Genomic DNA, 21,433 nt, shown 5'->3' on the forward strand with positions numbered 1-21,433 from the left:
CCTCCCTCTCAAATGCGCGGCTGGGGAATTTGTGCAAATTCGCTGCAGGTAAAGGAGGGGGCTGGAACTCGATATGCAGCAGCACAGGTGGGAAAATAAGAGGAGAAGAGAAAAAACGACGAGTAATGTGAGAGAACAGGTCAGGAAAGGGAAAGCAGTTTGTGTTTTAATGTAGCCTATCTATGAAAAACAATAGGCTTATATCTAGGCCTCATTAGATCCCTTCCAGAACGAATGTCTGTGGTGTAAGGACCATAATTAAGTACAAAGTTGATTACGATAAATTCAAAAGAGTGCCACCACAACTATCAACAGAGGAACGATATTGCTGGAAATACTTTCAGAACAATGCAATTCAATGCAAAATTTTCAATTCATTCCTATGGAAGTTGAGCTTAAACGCTTGCGCGGTGCATTAATTGAAAGCGGCGCAGAGAAAGCGTTGAGAGCGTCAAAAATGTTGGGCATTCCTCGACTTTATGCAAATTCCAGCGAGCAGCGAATCTCTTCTTCCTACTTATTGTGGTCTTGCAGGTTTGTGCGTTTTGTTTCCCATTTTTGTGACAGAAAGATTCACGATGCTAATTCATGTTTAAATGCCAACCCAGTCATCTGAGTAGCACATTTTTCCTATACTGAGCTGGCCACCTTGAACTCATGATGAATGAAACAAGCTCTTTTGCAAATAGTGAGTCAAAAACACCTGCTGTTTGAAAAAGACTTTTACATAGACATGGCTAAAAACACCCTCTGTTACAATAAATTAGATAAATGAGAAATCATAAAAACATCAGTTAAATTGCATAGGGTATAGGGCGACAACCAATCGCTGTGAAAAGAGGAAGATGAAACGCAAACAGGGTGTAACGGTGCGTTTCCACTACAGCGTCAAATCTGCGCTCAGTCCTGCTGGAAACGCTACAACGCCACTGCTTTGGGCCAATTTAGGGCAGACCACGCCTCTAAAAACAATTTACACCCTGTTTATATCGTTTCATCTTCCTCTTTTCACACTGATTGGTTGTCACCCGGCGTTTTTCGCTCGATATTTGCATAAAGTCGAGCGATGCCCAACATTTTTGACGCTCTCAGCCGCTCTCTCCGCGCCGCTTTCAATCCTATAATACACCGCGCGAGCGTTTAAGCTCAACTTCCATAGAAATGAATCGAAAACGAAAGCGTTGATTTAAGAGGCTTGCTCTGCCCTAAATTTTTGACGATTTGACGCTGTAGTGGAAACGCACCGTAAGTGTGAACGGGCCTTTGTAGTGGCGCTAGTTTCAGGGACCCGGATCAGCGGATCGATGGTCGACAAATATTAAGCCTACTTGATCGCTGGATAGCGCGATATGCCGCTGGTTGTTATCACAGATTATTACACGGTTTACCACAAAAGTAAATAATTAGACACGAAACTTTGATCATAATATAATACTAACGGTCGAAAGATGACTCCTAGTAGTCAGGATGAGCCTGTGTTTAACCGGTTGTTATCGGGGAATAACACCTCGGAATCGTCAGTGACTATCAGAATCAAGTATTCAGAGAGCCTTGTAATAATTTGAAAGAAAAACAGTTTAGTGAGGTAATTACTAGTAAATCTAAGATTAAATGAATAATGAAAATACAATTACAATGGCAACAGATTTTTATGTTCTACCCAGCTAACAGGAAGCTTTCTCAGAACTTTGGCTAACATCCTTCCTGTAACTTTGACAGAACGCTTGTTCTGTTCTTTCTTATCTTTAATAATGTTCTCAAAACATTAGCAGAAAAATATTATTTATGTTTTTTTTTTTTTTTTTTAAGAACATTCAAAGAAAAAGTAAAAAGTAAATTGAAAAAATTCAAAAGTAAATTAATAACAATGATAAACAATAAAATAATGTCACCATAACATTTCATTTTTAAAACAGTTTAAAACTGGACACCTTGAACGTTCGGAGAACAGTAAAACATCAACAACAACATTTTCATAACTTAGTGGGAATGTTAGCAAAACGTTAAAAAAAAACTGTATATAATCACTGGAAAATATTATGTCAAAGTATAACTAAATAAAACAATCTGTTTTTCATCAAAACATCCTGCTGGAGAAGAGTCATTTATTGTCAAAACAGCATAAAGGGTGTGTTATTATTGAATCAGAGGGATGTTCTATAATTCATGGAAAGAGCATGATTGCATGTGTTCAGAATAGCATTCGTATTATATTGCATATGCAGTGTCAACATTGTGCACAATATGCAAATATTCTGCCTACATGGACCAGATTTGCCTGAATGTGCAGTAAGAAACAATCACTGTGAGGAATACTATATTCCATAATGCAACATCCTTGGCTTGACCTTTAACCATGGTACATGAGTTTGCTAACTCATTAATTATCAATATAATTACTAATACCACAATTCATCTTCTTCTTTCTTCAGACAATCTGCTGTAACTCTCCTGTCCTTTGGGGGCGCTGCAGGGGAACCCAACTCTTGGTGATTAACTTTCTAAAACCTTTCCCTTGAGCAAAACACCATATAAAATGAACATCGCTGTAAGGCACCTCTACAAAAAACGCAACTGCAACTCAGTTTATTCATATGTGGATCTATGTGGTATGTAGACAAGAAACATTGTGAGAATAGCTAATAAAACTACAACATGCTAAAGCATTGTGGCAAGGAAATTGACTATTGAGATGACGACAGCTGCACAAATACAGTAAGCCAAACTTCATGTGTTCTGTCTGTACTATACAAAATAATGAAGAGAGGTAGGGAAATATGTTCAGCAAGTTCACGACAATTGTAAGGAAAAGAGGTTTGAGAAAACAAACATGAGTAAGTATGGATAGAAAGAACTACACTAAACTAATTATGCTACAATGCTACAATAAATGTGGTCTTGTAACCTAGCTAACCCAGAAACCAAATTTCCAGACTGGGATGAGTTTCTTGATTCAGTTTTTGCATAGATGCTGCATGCCATCTAATGTAAATGCTGTGGCCGTCGATCATGTTCACTTAAGTATGCAATCAAATGGGTTTGTGAATCAAGTTACTTTGACAGTGGAAATTCCCAGGCACAGGCGAAGATCTGTATGTTAAAGGAACACTCCACTTTTTTTGGAAATAGGCTCATTCTCCAACTCCCCCAGAGTTAATAAGTTGAGTTTTACCGTTTTTGAATCCATTCAGCTGATCTCTGGAATGGATCTGGCGATAGCACTTTTAGCATAGCTTAGCATAGATCATTGAATCCAATTAGACCAGTAGCATCGCGTTCAAAAATGACCAAAGAGTTTCGATCTTTGTCCTATTTAAAACTTGACTCTTCTGTAGTTATATCGTGTACTAAGACCGGCAGAAAATGAAAAGTTGCGATTTTCTAGGCTGATATGATTATGAACTATACTCTCATTCCGGCGTAATAATCAAGGAACTTTGCTGCCGTACCATGGCCGCAGCAGGTGCAGTGATATTACGCAGAGCCTGAAAGTAGTCCCCAGCTAGGTACCTAGTTATAATATAGCTGGGGACTACTTTCAGGCACTACGTAATATCACTGCGCCATGGTACGGCAGCAAAGTACACTGTTTTATAAATATTGTGAATTATTACAATGTAAATAATTTAACATTTTTGGTGAGTTGCACCACAGCAGTTAACTTGAACTAACGTTGCCATGTAATAAAGTATCAAATATTTTTCAAATATTAATAATCACTTAGCAATTTTGTTTAAATAAAATTACAATAAAAGTAACAGAAATGACAAAAATAAAACATTTTGCCACACTACTTAATTTGTTCTTTATTGAGGCTTTTTTAAATTTATTTTTGGCATTTTTTTATTGTGACAGGATAGTTTAGAGTTGACAGGAAGCAAAGTGGGAGAGAGAGAGGGGTGGGATCGGAAAAGGTCCTCGAGCCGGGATTCGAACTCGGGACACCCATAGCGCAACGGCGCTGTATGTCAGTACACTGCCCACAAGGCTATCAGCGCTGATAAGGCTTTTAATTTATTAACAAATATTTTTCAATTATATAAATGTAAATATTTATACTAACATGATGAAAAGTTTATAAATATTAAGAACTATTAATGTATAAATATTGTTACATTTTTGGTTGCACCACATAGCATTTTAACTAGCCTTGCTTTTGTCATAAAGAAGTCAAAAGTTTTTTAAATATTAAGCAGATTTGTTTAAAAAAGATGATGATGATGATGATGATGATGATGAAGAAGAAAAGACAATAATAAAACATTATGCAAACTTTAAACTACTTAATAAGGATTTAGTTTCAATAACTTTTCTTAATGAGTTTTTATAATGAGGAAGTTTATTTTCATTAATATTTTAAAAATATATGAAAAAATTACAATAATGCAACATTGTGCCAAACTGCTTAATAAGGTTTTATTTTTCATCATCATGTCATTGAAACTACAACTTACCAAATCAAATCATCTTTTTATGTCCACAAATCATACAATTAGACAAATTTGCCCAAGACAGACATAATTTTGTACAGCCTATCCGGTCTCAGTCATCGCGCTTGGATTTCAATCTTGATTACTGATGATGATCTGGCTTCCTTCAAACATGTTACAGTACATCTCAAACGTATCTCAGTTTGACTGTAATGGCAGATATTTTTGCAGTGTGGTTGGAGTCGGTGGGTGTAAAGTGAATTAAGTGACCTAGTTGCTCTACCTGAGCGCTGAAGCCATTGTAGAAACTATACCAAATGTGCACCAGAGCAAAAGCAGTGGTTTTGTAGAGGAAATAGCGCAGAAGGATGCAGATGCGGTAGTATGACCAGTGCCCGTGTACCAGCAGCAGCCTGCGAAGGAAGCTGAACTGAGCCAGAGCGAAATCTACACTGTGGAAATTTTAAGTTAAAAATGTGAGAATTTTAGATTAGTCTTTGCTTACCCATGTTTCTCAGTTTGATCTCCATTCAGCTCAGAATTGGCCTGACAGAACTTGGAGTCTCTGCAGTTGGAAGAATAATGATAATGTTAAGACATTAGACAGCCATCATGAGTCAATTAGACAATAATCTCTCCACAGTTTTCTCTAATGACTGAAATAATCATTTCAAGAATATAATGAAAAATACTTTTTAAATATATTAATCATAAAACTGCACAACATTTTGTTCTTCTGTAAAATATCTAAACATCCTTGGAATTTTTAAATATAAACCTAAAACTGTAAGCAACTGTATGTAATTTTGTATATTTTTTGCAACTTTGGACCCCCCCTTCAGTTAAATGAGTGGAATTCACTGTCTTAAAGAGATACTTCACCCAAAAATTAAAATTACCCCATGATTTACTCACCCTCAAGCCATAGGTGTATATGACTTTCTTCTTTCAGACGGGTACGGTCGGAGTTATATTAAAAATGTCCTGACTCTTCCAAGCTTTATAATGGCATTGAATGGCGGGGTCGAGATTTTGAAGCAAAATAAAAGTATCGATTCACTTCAGAAGGCATTTATTAACCCCCCAGAGCTGTGTGAAGCACTTTTTATGATGGATGGATGCACTTTCTTGGCCTTCAAAATCTCAACACCCATTCCTGCCATTATAAAACTTGATAGAGCCAGGACATATTAATAAGACTCTGATTATACTCGTCTGAAATACTAAAGTCATATAGACCTAGGATGGTTTGAGGGTGAGTAAATCATGGGATACTTTTCATTTTTAGGTGAACTATCCCTTTTTAAGCTCGGCACACACCAAGCTGATGGTCGGCCATCAGGCAATGTTGGGTGGTTTTTGAGCGTCAGTTGGCTTTTAGCTTTTTTTAGTGTTTTCTGCATTGTTGGCTCTAGTAGGATGCCATCAGCTGTTTTCTGGCCAATTCTCCATGTTGAATTGGTGGCGGAGCTCGTCGATGAGAACGAGAACTCTGATTGGCTGAGGGAACACAAAGACACTTGTTGTCATTCTATTCGCCGAATGCAGACTACTGCCACCTGATGGTATGGGAGAGTTGTGTACTCTCATGCAAGTACAGATTATATACATAGATTCCTCATTAACATCTGTTTCTATTGGCGACTATACATAAGTCATCCTCCAATATTGGGGCGGTAAAAGCATGAACCAAGGCATATGCGTCTGAAATCGCACAGGTACTTTTTTGAACAAGTAATTACATTGTGACTGCAAACATAGTATGTTCTATATAGTATATAATCACGTGACCTACCAGCGTCAGTCGTGTCGTGTCACTGCCATTCATAAACCCCTCCTGTGGCCTCATGGGATATTGAAGTGTCCATCGTATGCACACTTCAGAATCACACCAGAAGTAGTACGTCATCTGGGTACTTTTTGACTACTCTTTTATGAGTACTGTGAATTCAGACGTATGTTCTTTTGTCACATACTGTTTTTTACCTACTATATAATAGGGAAGTATGCCGTTTTGGATGCAATGTTCCGAACACATCCTGAAAAGTGAAGATAAAATATTTCGATCGCCATCTGGTGGCTGGCTGCAGTATAAGTCATTAACTCCGCCCTCTTCATGTAAACGAATGGGATGTGAGCCAAACTAAACAATCAAATTACACTTCATATTGATTTTTCCCAATTATGTTTTCCATCATTTTAGGTAGTTCATATCACGCTGATTTATGTTCAGGTGTTCATTTCTTAATAAGTTTGCTTTTAGTTACTTATTTGCAGGGATGGGCAGTATTTGAAATACAAAATACTATTTTGTATTAACCTTTGAAAACAATCAAATGTATTTTGTATTTAAATACATTTAATCTTAGTATGTTTGTATTTTCAAAATACGTAAAATACTTTTTGCCAATCAACCTCTTTATTAGACTACTGATTTCCTGTATCAACTAGTTCAAACATGCCACTTTCATGCATGTGAGCTGCAGCTGTTGGACTCCATCTAGAATTGGGTAATTTTCTGGATTCCTGTAAGGAAATAAGGAATAATACTGCCTTCGTGTGCTATCAAAATTTTTTACTTCCAATTTCAGAAGTCATGATTACAAGCATGTCACATTCAAGTGCTTTGCTGTTGGAAAGAATAGGAATCATGGAGGGCGCCAGGTTTCCTGGGAAAATCTTATTAAAGCCAAAATCGTAGATATTTAAGATATTTAATTTTGAATAAAATGTAGCATCCCATTTGTTGACAACTATATCATCATTCACAGTGCTATCTTTACAGTTAGCTTGTTGATGATTCTGCATTTTCAGTCAAATATATGTTGTTTTGCTGTGTATAAACCGTACAAAATGCTTGAAATGGTTATTGCACTACTATGTGCATGATTTTAACATTAAAACAAGGTGATCTTGCTTTTGAGGGAAAAAAAGCATTCCTGTCCCAGCAGGTAAAAACAGGTTGCAACCCATTCAACCTAAAAACAGCACTAGCAAGGGGAACATTGCATTAGCACTAGTCAGTCTTGTTAGGTTTTATCAACTAGTTAGTCAAATGTGTTCATTGAACTTTAATCATTACTGCTTGCTATGGCGATATGACAATATATATATGTCGGCGATGATATAAAGTGTAAATCGATTGAACTTTTTCTATATCATTTCTATATCATCGTGGTATGCAAATATATCTGTGGAGCTTCTAGTGGGCAGGAGCTATTGACACGTCAGCGCGATAGAGAAACATGGATAAATGAGTAATAAGGAGCTTTCTGTGTGTGTGTACCCCAAGACAAAGATAACTATAATGCTAATAATAAAGATATTCAAAGTTCAAAAAATTGTTCTAGGGCATACTCACACTAGGCACAGCTGCTTTTGACTAAAACCCAAGCACAGTTGTCCTTTCTCTAACAGACAGATATCAGAGGATTATTACAGAGGCAGCTGAGGTTAATGGTGGAATTTGCAGCTTTGCTCGCAAACTACAATACCTGTTCATCAATAAGATGAGAACCAGACCCATTCTAAACCTAAATGTACTCAAATTAAATTAACTGGAAAGTGTGATATCCAAGTAGTAATAAAGATTTTTTGCTATCATAATAATAGCACATACAAAAATTTAACTGTTGCTCCGGCGCAGTTAGCGGTCACACTACATGGGTACCACACCCGAGCCACCTCTTCAAGGGTTAAATGAACCGTCACACTTGTGACTTTGGGGGTCAGTCGCACTCAAGCATGGATCAGAGTACATCCTAAATCTAAGTGAATAGCAGATAGCACACCACAACTATAACCATAACTGCACAAAAAATTATGAATAATAAAAACATTGACAGCCAATCAGAATTATTTCTGCTTGAGCTTGAGCATTGACAGATGACACAACTGCATTGTATACTTAGAATACACTAATGAAGCGTTAGCGTTAGTTCTGGCAGGTCACGTGAGTCAAGCTGATTCTCAGCTGATCGTATCTACCTATAGGAATACAACACCTATCGCGGCATTCCTATATAAGCTCTCTTCCGTATCAATCAGCAGCTTTTTCCGCTTGCTCAGGAGCAAATCGCCCTCCTCCATCCCCAACTCCTCCTTTCGCAGTCAGGACTTGTCTTCTGATATTCCTTGCTGAATCATACTTAAATACACTTAAATATCATTATGTACATTTAATGATATCTGCTTGTTTTGTTCTGTTTACCCTAGGGGGGTTATTATTGTTGCTCTCCCTGCTCATTCATGACAGGCTGCATGGATCGGCAGGGAGTTTTTGCACAGAACAGAACCATACCGCCAAACCAAAACCTTATGCTAAGTATCTATCTTTTGACGATAGTGGTCCTGACAGAAATATAATTATCCTTATAATTATCATTCTTGGTGTAAACGGACCTTAATAGTGTTACTTCACTGAATGGCCAATTTCACATGTATTTTGTGTATTTTCAAAATACAAAATACTGTATTTGTATTTAAATAAATTTTTCCACTCAGTATTTTGTATTTTTAATTTAAATACATGTTGATGTATTTATGCCCATCTCTGCTCATTTGATGGTGTGTGGTCTCATGATTGTGTGTTTGCAGTTGGGTCTGTGGTGGTTTGGGCAGGACTTTTATAGCATGGCTCCTCCTTGTAGAATTGACTGTGGCCCTGCAACCATAGTTATATGCATGTATGAATGTCATATCTGCAACAGACTTCAGCAGTGATTTTGCTAAATGAACACAATACAATGAGATGAAAGCGTTAGCTATCATGACATCAAAAAGTTACAGTATAGTTTAAAAACCTGTAATATTGAGTTACATATTCCCAGAACAGACATTTAAATTGAAATATCATATCATTTCAGGCTGTTTAGATATTTACTCAAATTATATATATATATATATATATATATATATATATATATCTGTGGCATCATTATTTATTTGCAATTGCATTCAATACTGTGTGAAGAATCAGTCAGTTGAAATCAATCAGTTATAGTGTTTGGCCAGAGGGAGATGCTCTCACCCACATATGTTTATCCAAAGTAAAGACTGTGGGGTTCACTGACAGAACAACATTGTAGCTCTATCTGAAAATAGTGTTGGTTGAGGTTGTGACGGATGAAAGGTCTCCAATTCCACTTACTACACCAACGACAGGATTTCTAAACCCACGTATAAACAGAACATTTAGGAGCAGCACAATTTCGATAAACCAAGGCGAATAAAGGAGCAGACTGAATGAAACACAATGCACAAACCAGCATATTTTCACACCCCCTGTAACCGTAATCTAACCACTAGGCACTACGCAAATGATTCATGAGGACAAACTTGGTTTTAATTTGCCATTAGTGTGTGGTGACATGCCGTGCCATGGTGGTTGCTGAATAGAAAGTAGTCTATTGACTAAAAGTTTCCTTTGTATGTCTAATCAATGCCTAATGTATGCTTGTGAACATCTGAGAAATTCTGTAAAAGGCACTTTACTTTTTTAATTTTTATAAATGATGATAACAATTTTATTTGTAGGTTATACATAAAAATGCTGAGAAAGAACAGAAGTAAGCTATCCTTTTTGTCTTCAAAGAAACAGCATGGTTTGTAATATTCATTTTATAACATTAGTTGACATGAAACACTTTTGGGAAGTTGACATGTAAAGGGAAGTTGACATGCAAGTATGACATGCTTGCTATACTATAATATCAGTCAATCCAAACTGACATGAAAACAACATTATAGGAAACTTATGCCGTCATATTTCTCATTTAGACATGTAAAACCTTTTATCACAGTTAGGAAAATTAAACCCTCAAACCTGCATGACCACAACAAGAACTATGAAAGCGTTTTCCGCTCACTGAAACTGTTAGCAGGTTATGGGGAAGAAAGGTCAGGGGTATTTTTGCATCTCTACACCATGGCAACAACACTTTAGGAACAGTATTTTTTGATAAATATAATTTAGTGACTTTCCCAGGTCAGTATGACCTAAAAAAAGTTTAAAGTTATACCATAATTAACGGCTCCGGTGCAAACATCGGAAAGATTTGCAGCACGACTACTCAAAGCGGCTGTTGACCTGAACTTCCCACCTGAAATCACCTGAAGGGTTAAAGACGAGCTCTCACGACATTCAAAAGTTTCATTTTCCACATTATGCTTGTCTATATGATTCATATTTTGGACCCACAGTTGATGGAGAATCTCATATGCTGTTTGTGAACTAAAAATACAGATTTTATACAGAATGTTACTTGGATTATTTAGATGTGTTAACACTTTCAAGTAGGCTATGTATTGTTGTGACAATACATGTCACATCACATCCTCTTCTTCTCACCCAGGTAAAGTACAATTCTCATTCATGTAACCTGTAATGCATAAGTCTCATATACAGTATGTTAGCATCATGTCTCTTTCATTAACCCTTCTGCAATATGACAGGACAAAATAAGAAATCTCACAAATAAAAAGGTTATTTTTCACATTTAATTATTGCATTTTTGATGAATAAACATGGTTGATATTATGTACAATTTGTTTATCACTCTGCAAATGAAAGGTCAAGTTAAGTGCATTGCATCACTAAGCCTTCAGTTTTTACTCAGGCTGTTTTTCTAACCAATCATTCTGTTTTTTGCTTAGCGGATGATCAAAAAATCCCCAAAATCCCACTAAACATTTCTGACCGTAACTCATAACTTCATTTTATTGACTGTATTGCCCCAGTGCAGCGGTTTAGTGACTGTACAGATTTGTTCATGCAACCTCACATTCTGTATTATGTTCTTTGTAGATTACACACATTTTAAAAATTAATTCATTACTCTTACTTAATTTAATTGGTTAAAAGGTTTAATTAAACACACCCACTGCTCTGTGTGGACTTGGATAGGTTAAATGCAGAGCACACAAATCCTGATTATAGGTTACTAAACTTGGCCCCACGTCACATCACTTCACTTAACATGAATTTACTCTCCAAATGCAGTCCTTTGCAAAGCATGCTGAGAATTAGAGATTCACTGTCCAGTTTATGTCAACATTATGTGCTTATGTAAACTTCGATTTTGAATATATTAGATAGCGTGAAAACAATGAAATTAGCAAAGAGCCACCCCCATTCGTTATTGTTGCTGCATCCAGTGAGCCATGGCGCTCTCATGCCACACACCATGTTCTCACAAGACAAAGCAGGTTACTTTTGGTATGAAACAAAGTCTCAGTTTTAAAGTTTTTGGCATTTTGTAAGAAATTCAAACTATAAATACCATTTTGTGGCTCTTTAATGTGTCGCAAAAGATTTCAAGCAGCTCAAGAACCAATCATCTTTTCGTATTTACTAGTTAAAGCACAAAATAAACATGAATGAACATCAGAAGTGATCTTGTTTCAGTCAAGGTCAAGTAAACTAACGTTAATCTACTCTCCTGTCTGGTTTGTTTGTCGGACAAAATGGCAAATTCGGCATTATGATTGGCCAGATCACCTGTCAATCAAACTCCCTGCGACGGGTCAATTAAGTGGCTACAAAATTTTCAATAATCATGTTACTTCAGCTCATTTTAATTCATTCAACTGAACAAGAAGCAAAAAAATAATTTTTTGAGTGCAGATTAAAATGGTCCTGCGTAACGTAAACATTTAGGCTTGAAGACAGAATTTTACTTATTGCGTAACTGCTTGAAATAACATGAGAAGGAAAAAAATTATAGGTGCTTTCCTTAAACAGAATTAAACATAAACACACAATTCCAAAAGGGATTTCCCTCAGATTTTCCCCTCAGACACAAGACAATGGGGAGTGTCATAAATCAAATAGTACATTTAAAGTATATATCTATATATAATAACTATACACACACACACACATGTGAAATTCATAAGTATGCACAATTTCTGTATCTATAACAAAATATTTAAGAAGAAATTGCAGTGCGGTGTGTCTAAACTATTGACTGTTTATTATAAAAAGAATAGACTACTAAATAGCTGAATTAAAAATTGTGTATATAATTTATATTATGTAATAATGTCTGTGGTCCCTAATACAGCTCAGTAGGTGGCAGAAATGCACTAAGTTTGCAGACAGTCCTTAAAAGAGAGAACGATAAGCATTGCCAACTTCTGTTACTCTTCAAGTCAAAAGGGTAAAAGATATATATTATATATTTTATCATATATTTTATACTGTATTTTATTTTTATATATATATATATATATATATATATATATATATATATATCTTTTTCTTTTTTTCAAAATATTGTCATTGTGTTTTTTCTACAGGCCGATATTTTTTGAGCCATTCCCTGTTGAAAAATCCAGCATATGCTGGTTAGGTATGTTTTGAAGCATGGCTGCTGGTTTGAGTTGGTATAAGCTGGTGCTTCATGAGCTGGTTTAAGCTGGTCATGTGCTGGTCCTGAGCAGGAGCTAGTTGCTTAGGACCAGCTAAGAACCAGCTTAAACCAGCTCAAACCAGCAGCCATGCCTCAAAACATACCGAACCAGCATATGCTGTTTTTTTCAACAGGGTTGTGTGTTACATTGAAGCATATTCAAATGTAAAGGCTTCTTCACAGCGGACTGAAAAGTTGAGAAGATGATGTTTTATTATGCCTTAATCTTGTTGTCTTTGTCATCTATCATTTTCACTTCTCCTTTTTGCTTCATGGAAACAGATATAACTTTACACATCAGCGATATGCCACAACAATCTAACTTAAGCCAGGAAGTTTACTAGCGCTAAAAGTGTCTGAGAACTGCATTAGGTGTGAAGAAGACTGGCCCGTCGGCTTGTACATGGTGCAAATGAAGACCTATCTCTCAGATAACTACAGCGAGGACATTTGTGATATATAATGTTTATTATTTGTTAATTTTAATTGGATCGCTAACACACATGCTCCTATTTCAATGCTCTTCAACTAGCGCTCCATCTAGTGGCATCTAAAGACACTGCAGCTTAATTAGCATCCATTCTCCTGCTGCAAGTCCATATCTAGGCCCAAAGTGGTTCAATATTTCTCATTTCATATCATGACCCCTTTAAGGTCTCAAATCAAAGGATTACCCTTTACGGTGGCCCCTGCATTTAGGCTATCAAAACTCGGTGGGCTGCGGCGAGGCCGTGTAGGAGGTTTGACTGCGCATACATGTGTGTGCGTGAGATAACGCGTCTCAAGTCCTATCAAGCTCATCTATTTTTACACGTGGCCTCTCTCAGATGCAGAGTGGTTTGCGAGATGAGAGGAGACCCAGACCAGACCCAGAGCCATTGTGACCGGTTGACCAGGTTGCTATTGGCAATGCTCCATTACAGTTTAACTGTTACTCCAAGCCTGTCAAACCGCAGCGGGTGCACATATCTCGCTCTGAAAGCCTCACCGCATGTGATTCCACAGGTGCTGATGGAGGCCTAGTGAAGGGTCTGTTGATGGCCATGACCTTGCGATCAAACCGTAGCAGTGATCTCAAATCAATCAGAACACAGTGGATATTTTTAATTGCATGAAAAGACAAAACCGCAGGTTGCATATTGTAGACACGTGTATGTGGCCTTCTTGAGAGCAGAGAATGGTATTGTAGTCACTGTGTGTTATATTTCTATTTGAGTACTCGGTTACAGTTTATATTGATAGTCTACTTTAGACATTCTATAAGTAACTTTGCAACTTCGTCAACTAATTCTCATTAATATGCAACTACATGTCTACTAACTCTCAGAGTAGGCTGTTAGGTTTAGGGTTAGTAGAATAAGTTGACATATACTTGCAAAGTTTCTCATAGTCAGTATGTTGTATGTTGTGGACCCATCAAAATAAAGTGTTAAAATATATTAAGCAGACACTCTACTAATACTCTAACGAGTTGCAAAGTTACTTACTGTTAGTAGAATGTCTAAAGTGGACTATCAAAATAAAGTGTTACCGAGTACTCAACATTAATGGAGAAAAACCTTTAAAATATTTCATTTTGACAATTATGTACACTAAATCAGTCTAAAGTTTGAACACATTTGGTGCTTCTTGAAATTAGCTGTGTAGACAAACAAGTGGTGCATATGTATCATTTTCATTACAAAGCTGCAATTTTAATTCAAAAGCATCCCAGAATGCACCTCAAGCTTAGTTGACATAATTTCCAGACTTTCTTTAGTGTGATGTTATAGTTTTGATAATTTTACTATTTTAAGAAAAAATGATATTAAAAATAAATCAGTGTGTGTTCACATTTACAAAAACACAGTTAGTTTGTAATATTTTTATGGCCTATGCAACTTTTGAGCATTTTGTTTTGATAGATGCTCAGAGAAAAGCTGAAAGGTTTCTCTTAGAGGTCAAAGGTCAAGTAACATTTGTTAATGTTTTTGAGTCGCTTATTCTCACCTAGGCTGCATTTATTTAATCAAAAATACAGAAAAAACAGCAATATTGTGAAAAAGTACATTTTAAAATGACCTTTATATTTTAAAATATTTCAAATGTAATTTATTTCTATAGGTGAATTTTCAACATCATTACTCCAGTCTTCAGTGTCACATGATCCTTCAGAAATTATTCTAATATGCTGATTTGCTGCTCAAGAAACATTATTATTATGATTAATGTTAAAAACAGCTGTGCTGCTTAATATTTTTATGGAAAATGTTACACATTTTCTTCAGGATGTAATATTATAAATGTCTTAAGTGTTGCTTAATAAAAGTAAAAATAAAATCCCAGACTTTTGAACAACAGCAAACTCTGTTATGCATATATCTATATAAGCTAATTTGCAAAATTTGTAGATTTCAGAAGCTCTAATTTCTGAATTTTGAATTCATCACATAAACATCTGTACTGGATGCCTTTCTTGCAAAATGCCGCAGATCTTACTTGAAGAAGTCAGTCTCACCATCACCATTTCCTAGGCCTTTCTATCCATCCTTGCCACCCTAAACAACGATTTCCTTACGATTTCAACATCCCTCATGAGTTTGAACTAAATACGCCAATGAATGAAAGGCGTGCAGATAACGTCATGGCATCAGCGCTCCAAAAACCCAACATCTAATGTAAAATATCAGCAAAATCATTTGTTTTATGGGAAGTGAGTAGGTGGCCTCAAATGAGGTTTTTGGGGTATACCCCTGTCTGCTGTTCTGCAATCGCTGCTTCAGTTTCTGTTCCGACGAACGAGTCAAAAACGGGAGAGGGGCTAGTTAAAATGAGGTCGTTGTGAGGAGAAAACACTGACGACTCAGAGACAGGAAGTGGTTTGAATTCACTTGAGAAAGAAACAGGGGTGATTGGAGTTACTGTACAGACAAACAACGCAGCTGAACTGTATGCAAAAGGTGAGGCCTGAAAGTTCAAACTTCAATGGGCGCCAGCTGCGGTGAGCGTTCATCCTCATTTACACGCGCCATTGCAGCGCCATTACTTGAAAACTGTGCTGTTTTATCTACATTTTTAACAAACACATGTTAGGACTGATTACCTGGTTAAGCCCGAACTGTGTTTGCACATATGAATGCTCGCACCACGTGAGGGGGCTGAGTGCGGTAACCAAAACGGTACATCTGAACTACAGTTAAAATGTCCCACGTTAAAACATTTGAGTTCTGTGGAGCTTTGAGGTGGCGTTATGAGTCACCGAGTAGAAGAAGAAGAAAAAAAAATCACAGAGGGATCCAACAGCTATTCGATGAGTCACCGGTAAACACCAACAAGTATGCCACCCCACCGACACTCTTCGCAACCACTGCGACCCCAAGCCTGAGATATGATCCAACACCTGTTGAACACCAACATCTTGTGTTTTTTAGCGAACGATACATGGCCCATTTTTTCTTGAAGACACTGTCTTAAAATGTCAAGTGTGGCTAATTCTTCAAACCAGAGTTTTGTAACCACGGGTGATGCACAGCACTACTCTCATAAATGAGGTGGAGGCAACAATGCATCAACATCGCATTCATCAGATTATATTTTTCCTGCATTATGCATTTAATAGTCAAGATTTTAGCTTATTTTTTACTACTTTGTGGTTGGCAGTGGAACTGCCACAGGTCGAAGTTCAATAAGTTTGTGTAACCCTGTGGCGCAAGCTACGCACCTGCATTATGTTTCATAGCGACACAGATTTAGTCATAATCTAGAGCACGAAAACAATTTCTGCGGAAATTTGGAAGGACAGTCCCAGTTGACATACCTAAACTCTGCAAAAACCTCTATTTTTTTTTCATGCAAGTCATTCTTAGTAATCTATTCTTTTTAGCCACAATTGAGAGTTTGTTTTACATGATCTTAACCATCTTCAGTTTCGGTGTTTACTTAGCTTCAACTTCTTATAATTGGTTGAATGACACTAGCGCTTTCTGAAGAATTTGGTTTAGGTTTAGTAGGAAATGATGAATAATTACGTTAAATTATGCTGTTTGCGTTTTACACATTATAATCATAGTTTAGTACAATTTAAAGCAGAATGTAATAAAACACATAATAATACACATATGCCCATACTAGCATACGCTATATGAATTATGGCAGAAATAACCTCAATGTGAACATGCATCCACACTGTATGCTTGGCCAATCTAATTAATGTGTTAGTTTTGGTTGAAGTGTGGGATCGTTACTTCACAGGGCATCAATGACATTAAAAATAAATGTATAAATAAAATGTACATTTAAAAAAAATGTCATGAACAGATAATGGTGCGTGAGATTCAATTCAAACAAAAAAGCTTCAGTTTTAGTTTAGAACTAAAATGAAGAGCTAATGGCATGGATAACCACTGGACGGAAGACAATGCGTAAACAAAAATGAAAACAAAACATCAAGATGCTGAGTGCGCCAGCAATAATTTCTTTTATTCATTCTTTTAAAAGTAGAACAAACAAAAAAGTGAGTCATAACTCAAACCACTGGTTTGAGATACTTGTTCACAAGTCTCCGCCTCCATATCTAAGGAAGGAAGATGTGGTCCTCACCTACTATAGCTCCTTTCATGCAGTAGGCATATGTGTGCAGATGACATGTGCCAGCTTGACTGCCATTGGTTGACGGAGTTTGTCTGCATGTTTCCAGCCAAAGGGTTTTAGTTTTAAGCTGAGGTCCTTTAATTCATCTACACTTTCTAGCATCATTCCTGTGACAGCACCGAAAGGTAAGGTAAAGCAATTTTTTCTTGCAACGGTTCTCCTCGGCTAAGGCTTTGCAAAGTAGTACTTATACATAATACTTAGTATTCTGTAGCTATGCAAATTTTAAAATACTCAATTCATTAAATAACTTAAAAGCAAATCATGCCGTAGTTTAACTCTGGATTGTTGCAAGACGCTGAGGCAGTTTCCAAACATATCACTTTTGGAGAAAAAAAAAAGTCACAAAACGAATAGCCAGCATTTGATTGCAGATATGCAGTTTTGCAGATATGCAATGGTTTCAAATGACATGCAAATTTTTTGTCTTGCTTTTAGCAAATTAAGATCGTTTTTCGTGGTTGACCTCAAAAATTGAACATATCAAGGTTGCATGCATTAGATCCAATCAAACATCATCATTAACTGAGCATATCGCATTTATCACAAACTATATAATTATTTTGCTCATTTAAAATTAGGATTTGCCCAGTACGTTTCCTTGTAAGGCTAGCAAGCTTCTCACATCTATTTTTACTCTCATTCAGACAGGAAACTGCACTATGAACACTAATAAGTGGTAATGAATTTAACTTGCATTTAATAGTGTTCTTTCACGGAAGAGGGAAAATCCTGAGCTTTCGCAGCGTTCTTCTTAAATTCTAATATCACCAGTACAGCAAAACCAACACTTATGACTTCTGCCGTTCTCAAGCCTAAAAGTGATACTTTTTTTTTTTTTTTTTTTTATTAAAGTATTGGTTTGGCCAAGCTGATAAAGTTCTTTATCTTTCCAGAACAATGAGTACCATGAGAAGTCCCGAGCATCTAGCAGACACTTGTCTTCCCTCCTCCACAGGCGAGATCTTGACAAGCAAAGACGACCCTGAAAGTCTAAGAAGGCTTCTGCCACTCACCGGCTCATCCGTATTGGCACGACGACTGTTCCACCTCCAGTCATACCGCAACCCGCTCATGCCCAACAGACGACGTAAACGTGAGATGACTCCTACTGAGAAAAAGGATGCATCTTATTGGGTGAAACGGAAGAAGAACAACGAGGCCGCCAAGCGTTCCAGAGAGAAGCGACGAATCAACGACTTCATGCTGGAGGGGCAACTTATGGCACTGAGCGAGGAGAACGCCCAGCTCCGGGCCGAGGTGCTGAGTTTGCAGTATCACATGGGGATTGGGCGAGGTCTGGATGTCAGTCATCCCATGGTGCCCTTCCACTATCCCACTGCGTCCCATCTGAAGCCTTCCCTGTGGGGTTTGCCTACCGGTAATGCTCCAGAAGCTCCAGAGCCGTACCACTCTTGGCGCGGCTCATCTCCGTTCATCTCGCCCCTGAGGGTGCCTCCTAAAATTGCCAATCTACCTTCAGAGATTAGCCATTTGGACAACAGAGCTGAGCCAGTAGAGACAGACACAGCATCTCACCCACAGGTCTCTTCCAGCAACGACCCACCAAGCCACCCACAACTGTTTCCGGACCAGAGAGCATCTGCGGCCTCGCCACCCCCTCCTCAGCTGCTGCCTGGGTTGAGCCAGTCTGCCACCCAGCACAGCAACCAGATGCTATCTTGGGGCTCGTCATCTTTGCGTCCATCTCCCCTTCATCCCAACTGGCCGCTGTCCTTCCCTCTGTCCCTACGAGACACAGACGGAGCTCGTAATGGTGCAAGGTCCCTGTGGAACTTCAACAGCAGGTACAGCATGCTGTCTGCGGAGATCTCAGGACAGCTCAGAAGAATCTTTCGCTCGGAGAACTCTTAAATCAGCAACAACGCTGCCTGAACAGTTTTTCATTGTGATAATAACCTGCTAAAAGGGGTCGTTCGCCCCAAAAACTAACTGTAGACTCACACATGTTGTTCCAAACGTGAATGACTTTCGTTCATCTGTAGGGCACAAATACTTTGAAAAATGTCTTTGTGTTTTTTGTCCATACAGTGAAAGTCACTGGGGTCCAGTGTTGGTTTTGGACCACAACAGTTCTTCAAAATATCTTCTGCTGAAGAAAGAAAGGGAAAGACATGGGTGAACTATTTCTTTAAGGTATTAGCTGTGCTTAATGTAGTGATGTGCAAGTCGATCTCTCCATATGGCCTAGCAAATGATAGATAAACCATGACTTGGATAATATCAAAATGTTTATTCTGCAAATATGTGGCCACTTGTAATAAAAAGTAGTTAAACATTTTACTCTCATTTCCCTTATTTGCTTATCGCATATAAATCTGATTCAAGTTTGGGAATCTGCACTATATATTCTCACAGGCACGTCATTGATTGCTTCATGGAAATTATTATTAGTATCCACCTTGCTTGTGTGAAATACTGGTTCTAACACATTATGACATCGAAAGCAACTGAAGCTGTTATGAGTCCATAATGTTCCATCTAAAGGAAAAACATTACGTGGCTGCTGCAACACACAACCAAAGTAACGACAAAACTAAAAATGGTTTCATTTGCTTCATAGTATTGTGTATGTAGAATGTGTAATGAAAACATCTGTGCTAGTAATTGTGTAGACGTATTAATAAATTATTACCTTCTAATATATGGGCTATTTGTAAAGTGAATGATTAAAGTGCTCGTGATTAAATATGAAACATGATCACAATGAAACATGATCACAATGAAGATGGTTTCAGGCTGGGGTAAATTTGTCTGATATCTGATTGAACTCAGGCTTGTCAAACCACATGTTCACACTTCTAGTGTGTGGATGTACATATAGTTGAGTGTGTGAAGTAGAATAAAGACAATTTTAAAGGTGTAAATAGACCAACTGTTCAGCTCAACAGTACTGTATGCAGTAGAACTGAATTGCTTAATAGGCTAATTAAGTGTCTTATTTCATTCTAATAATGGAAACCGATTCAATAATTAAAAAAAAAAAAAAAGAGTAAATTATATAGATGTTATGTAAAAATGTAAAGATACTTGGTGTAGCTTTTAGGGTTCCTCAGATTTATACACAGGCCAAAACTGTTGGAGAACCTCGAAGCAACATTTTTTTCTAACACAAACTCGGCCGTCCATGTGGTTAAGAAAAAAGTGAATTCTTGAAAGCCCTCTATCGTCTACACTCGCTCGTAAAGGCTTAATGTATAATAAGTTTAGGCTATATAATAATTAATCAATATGAAGCTTCATAGAAAATTTAAAAATGGTATTTTTCTGTATTTCCGCAGTTTATGCGTTCGCGTAACCGCACTATACCTTCTTGATCGGTAAAATGATTAATTATTCATTTTTATAATTAGAGTTGAAGGAACTTAACACCGATTTACGTACCTTCTACTAAAATTCAGATGGATGAAATTCTGACAGCTATTAGAATAACCAGTAGGGGGCGCGCTGTCCTTGAAAATATAGGCTACAGAAGAAAGGCACACTAGTCGAATCCCTTCACATTAGCCATCTGACAAAGCTACTCTATGTATTATGTTCTAGTTATATGAGGCAATATAGTCTTTTTTATTGTTATATATGTGGTAACATCACAAAAACGCAAAGCAAAATAGCAAAACAGAATTATGACAACATTTATGTAGTTATTGATCTGAAAGGAGTAGCTAGCAATAATGTGACAATATTCATGGCTGGTGTGAACAATTTTAAGAGCTCAAGAATCTGTCATTGAAAAATGCATATTAATTGACCATTATTGTCAGTATTAAAGGTGATTACAGTGGTTACAGCATGGGTAATAAGTGCCTATTTTGAAGGAGATCTGGGATTTTAGGTCTTTCCAGATCAGCACAGACTTTTGTGATTCCTTAAACTTACATTTAGAGCCTTTGTAGGTTTATTTAATGGCTGAAAATGAAGCTGAACAGCAAGGACCCAGTC

General features: G+C 37.2%; 1 protein-coding gene across 4 annotated transcripts; it reads left to right on the forward strand.

Annotated features, from left to right (window-relative positions):
- Positions 1-97: 97 nt before the first annotated feature.
- On the forward strand, positions 98-20,039 carry si:dkey-172o19.2 (nuclear factor interleukin-3-regulated protein). 4 transcript variants are annotated; one of them, XM_058761056.1, is made up of 3 exons: positions 98-139; positions 2,433-2,489; positions 18,367-20,039. In XM_058761056.1, exon 3 carries the CDS (start codon positions 18,371-18,373, stop codon positions 19,343-19,345), a length of 975 nt encoding a protein of 324 aa, XP_058617039.1. In that variant the 5' UTR covers positions 98-139; positions 2,433-2,489; positions 18,367-18,370; the 3' UTR covers positions 19,346-20,039. The 4 variants fall into 4 exon arrangements, with proteins under 4 accessions (XP_058617039.1, XP_058617037.1, XP_058617040.1 ...); XM_058761054.1 differs by lacking the exons at positions 98-139; positions 2,433-2,489 and adding an exon at positions 2,561-2,715; XM_058761057.1 differs by lacking the exons at positions 98-139; positions 2,433-2,489 and adding an exon at positions 2,575-2,715 and having other exon boundaries at positions 18,429-20,039.
- Positions 20,040-21,433: the final 1,394 nt, after the last annotated feature.

Source organism: Onychostoma macrolepis, chromosome 22, assembly GCF_012432095.1.
Source record: "Onychostoma macrolepis isolate SWU-2019 chromosome 22, ASM1243209v1, whole genome shotgun sequence".
NCBI lineage: Eukaryota > Metazoa > Chordata > Actinopteri > Cypriniformes > Cyprinidae > Onychostoma > Onychostoma macrolepis.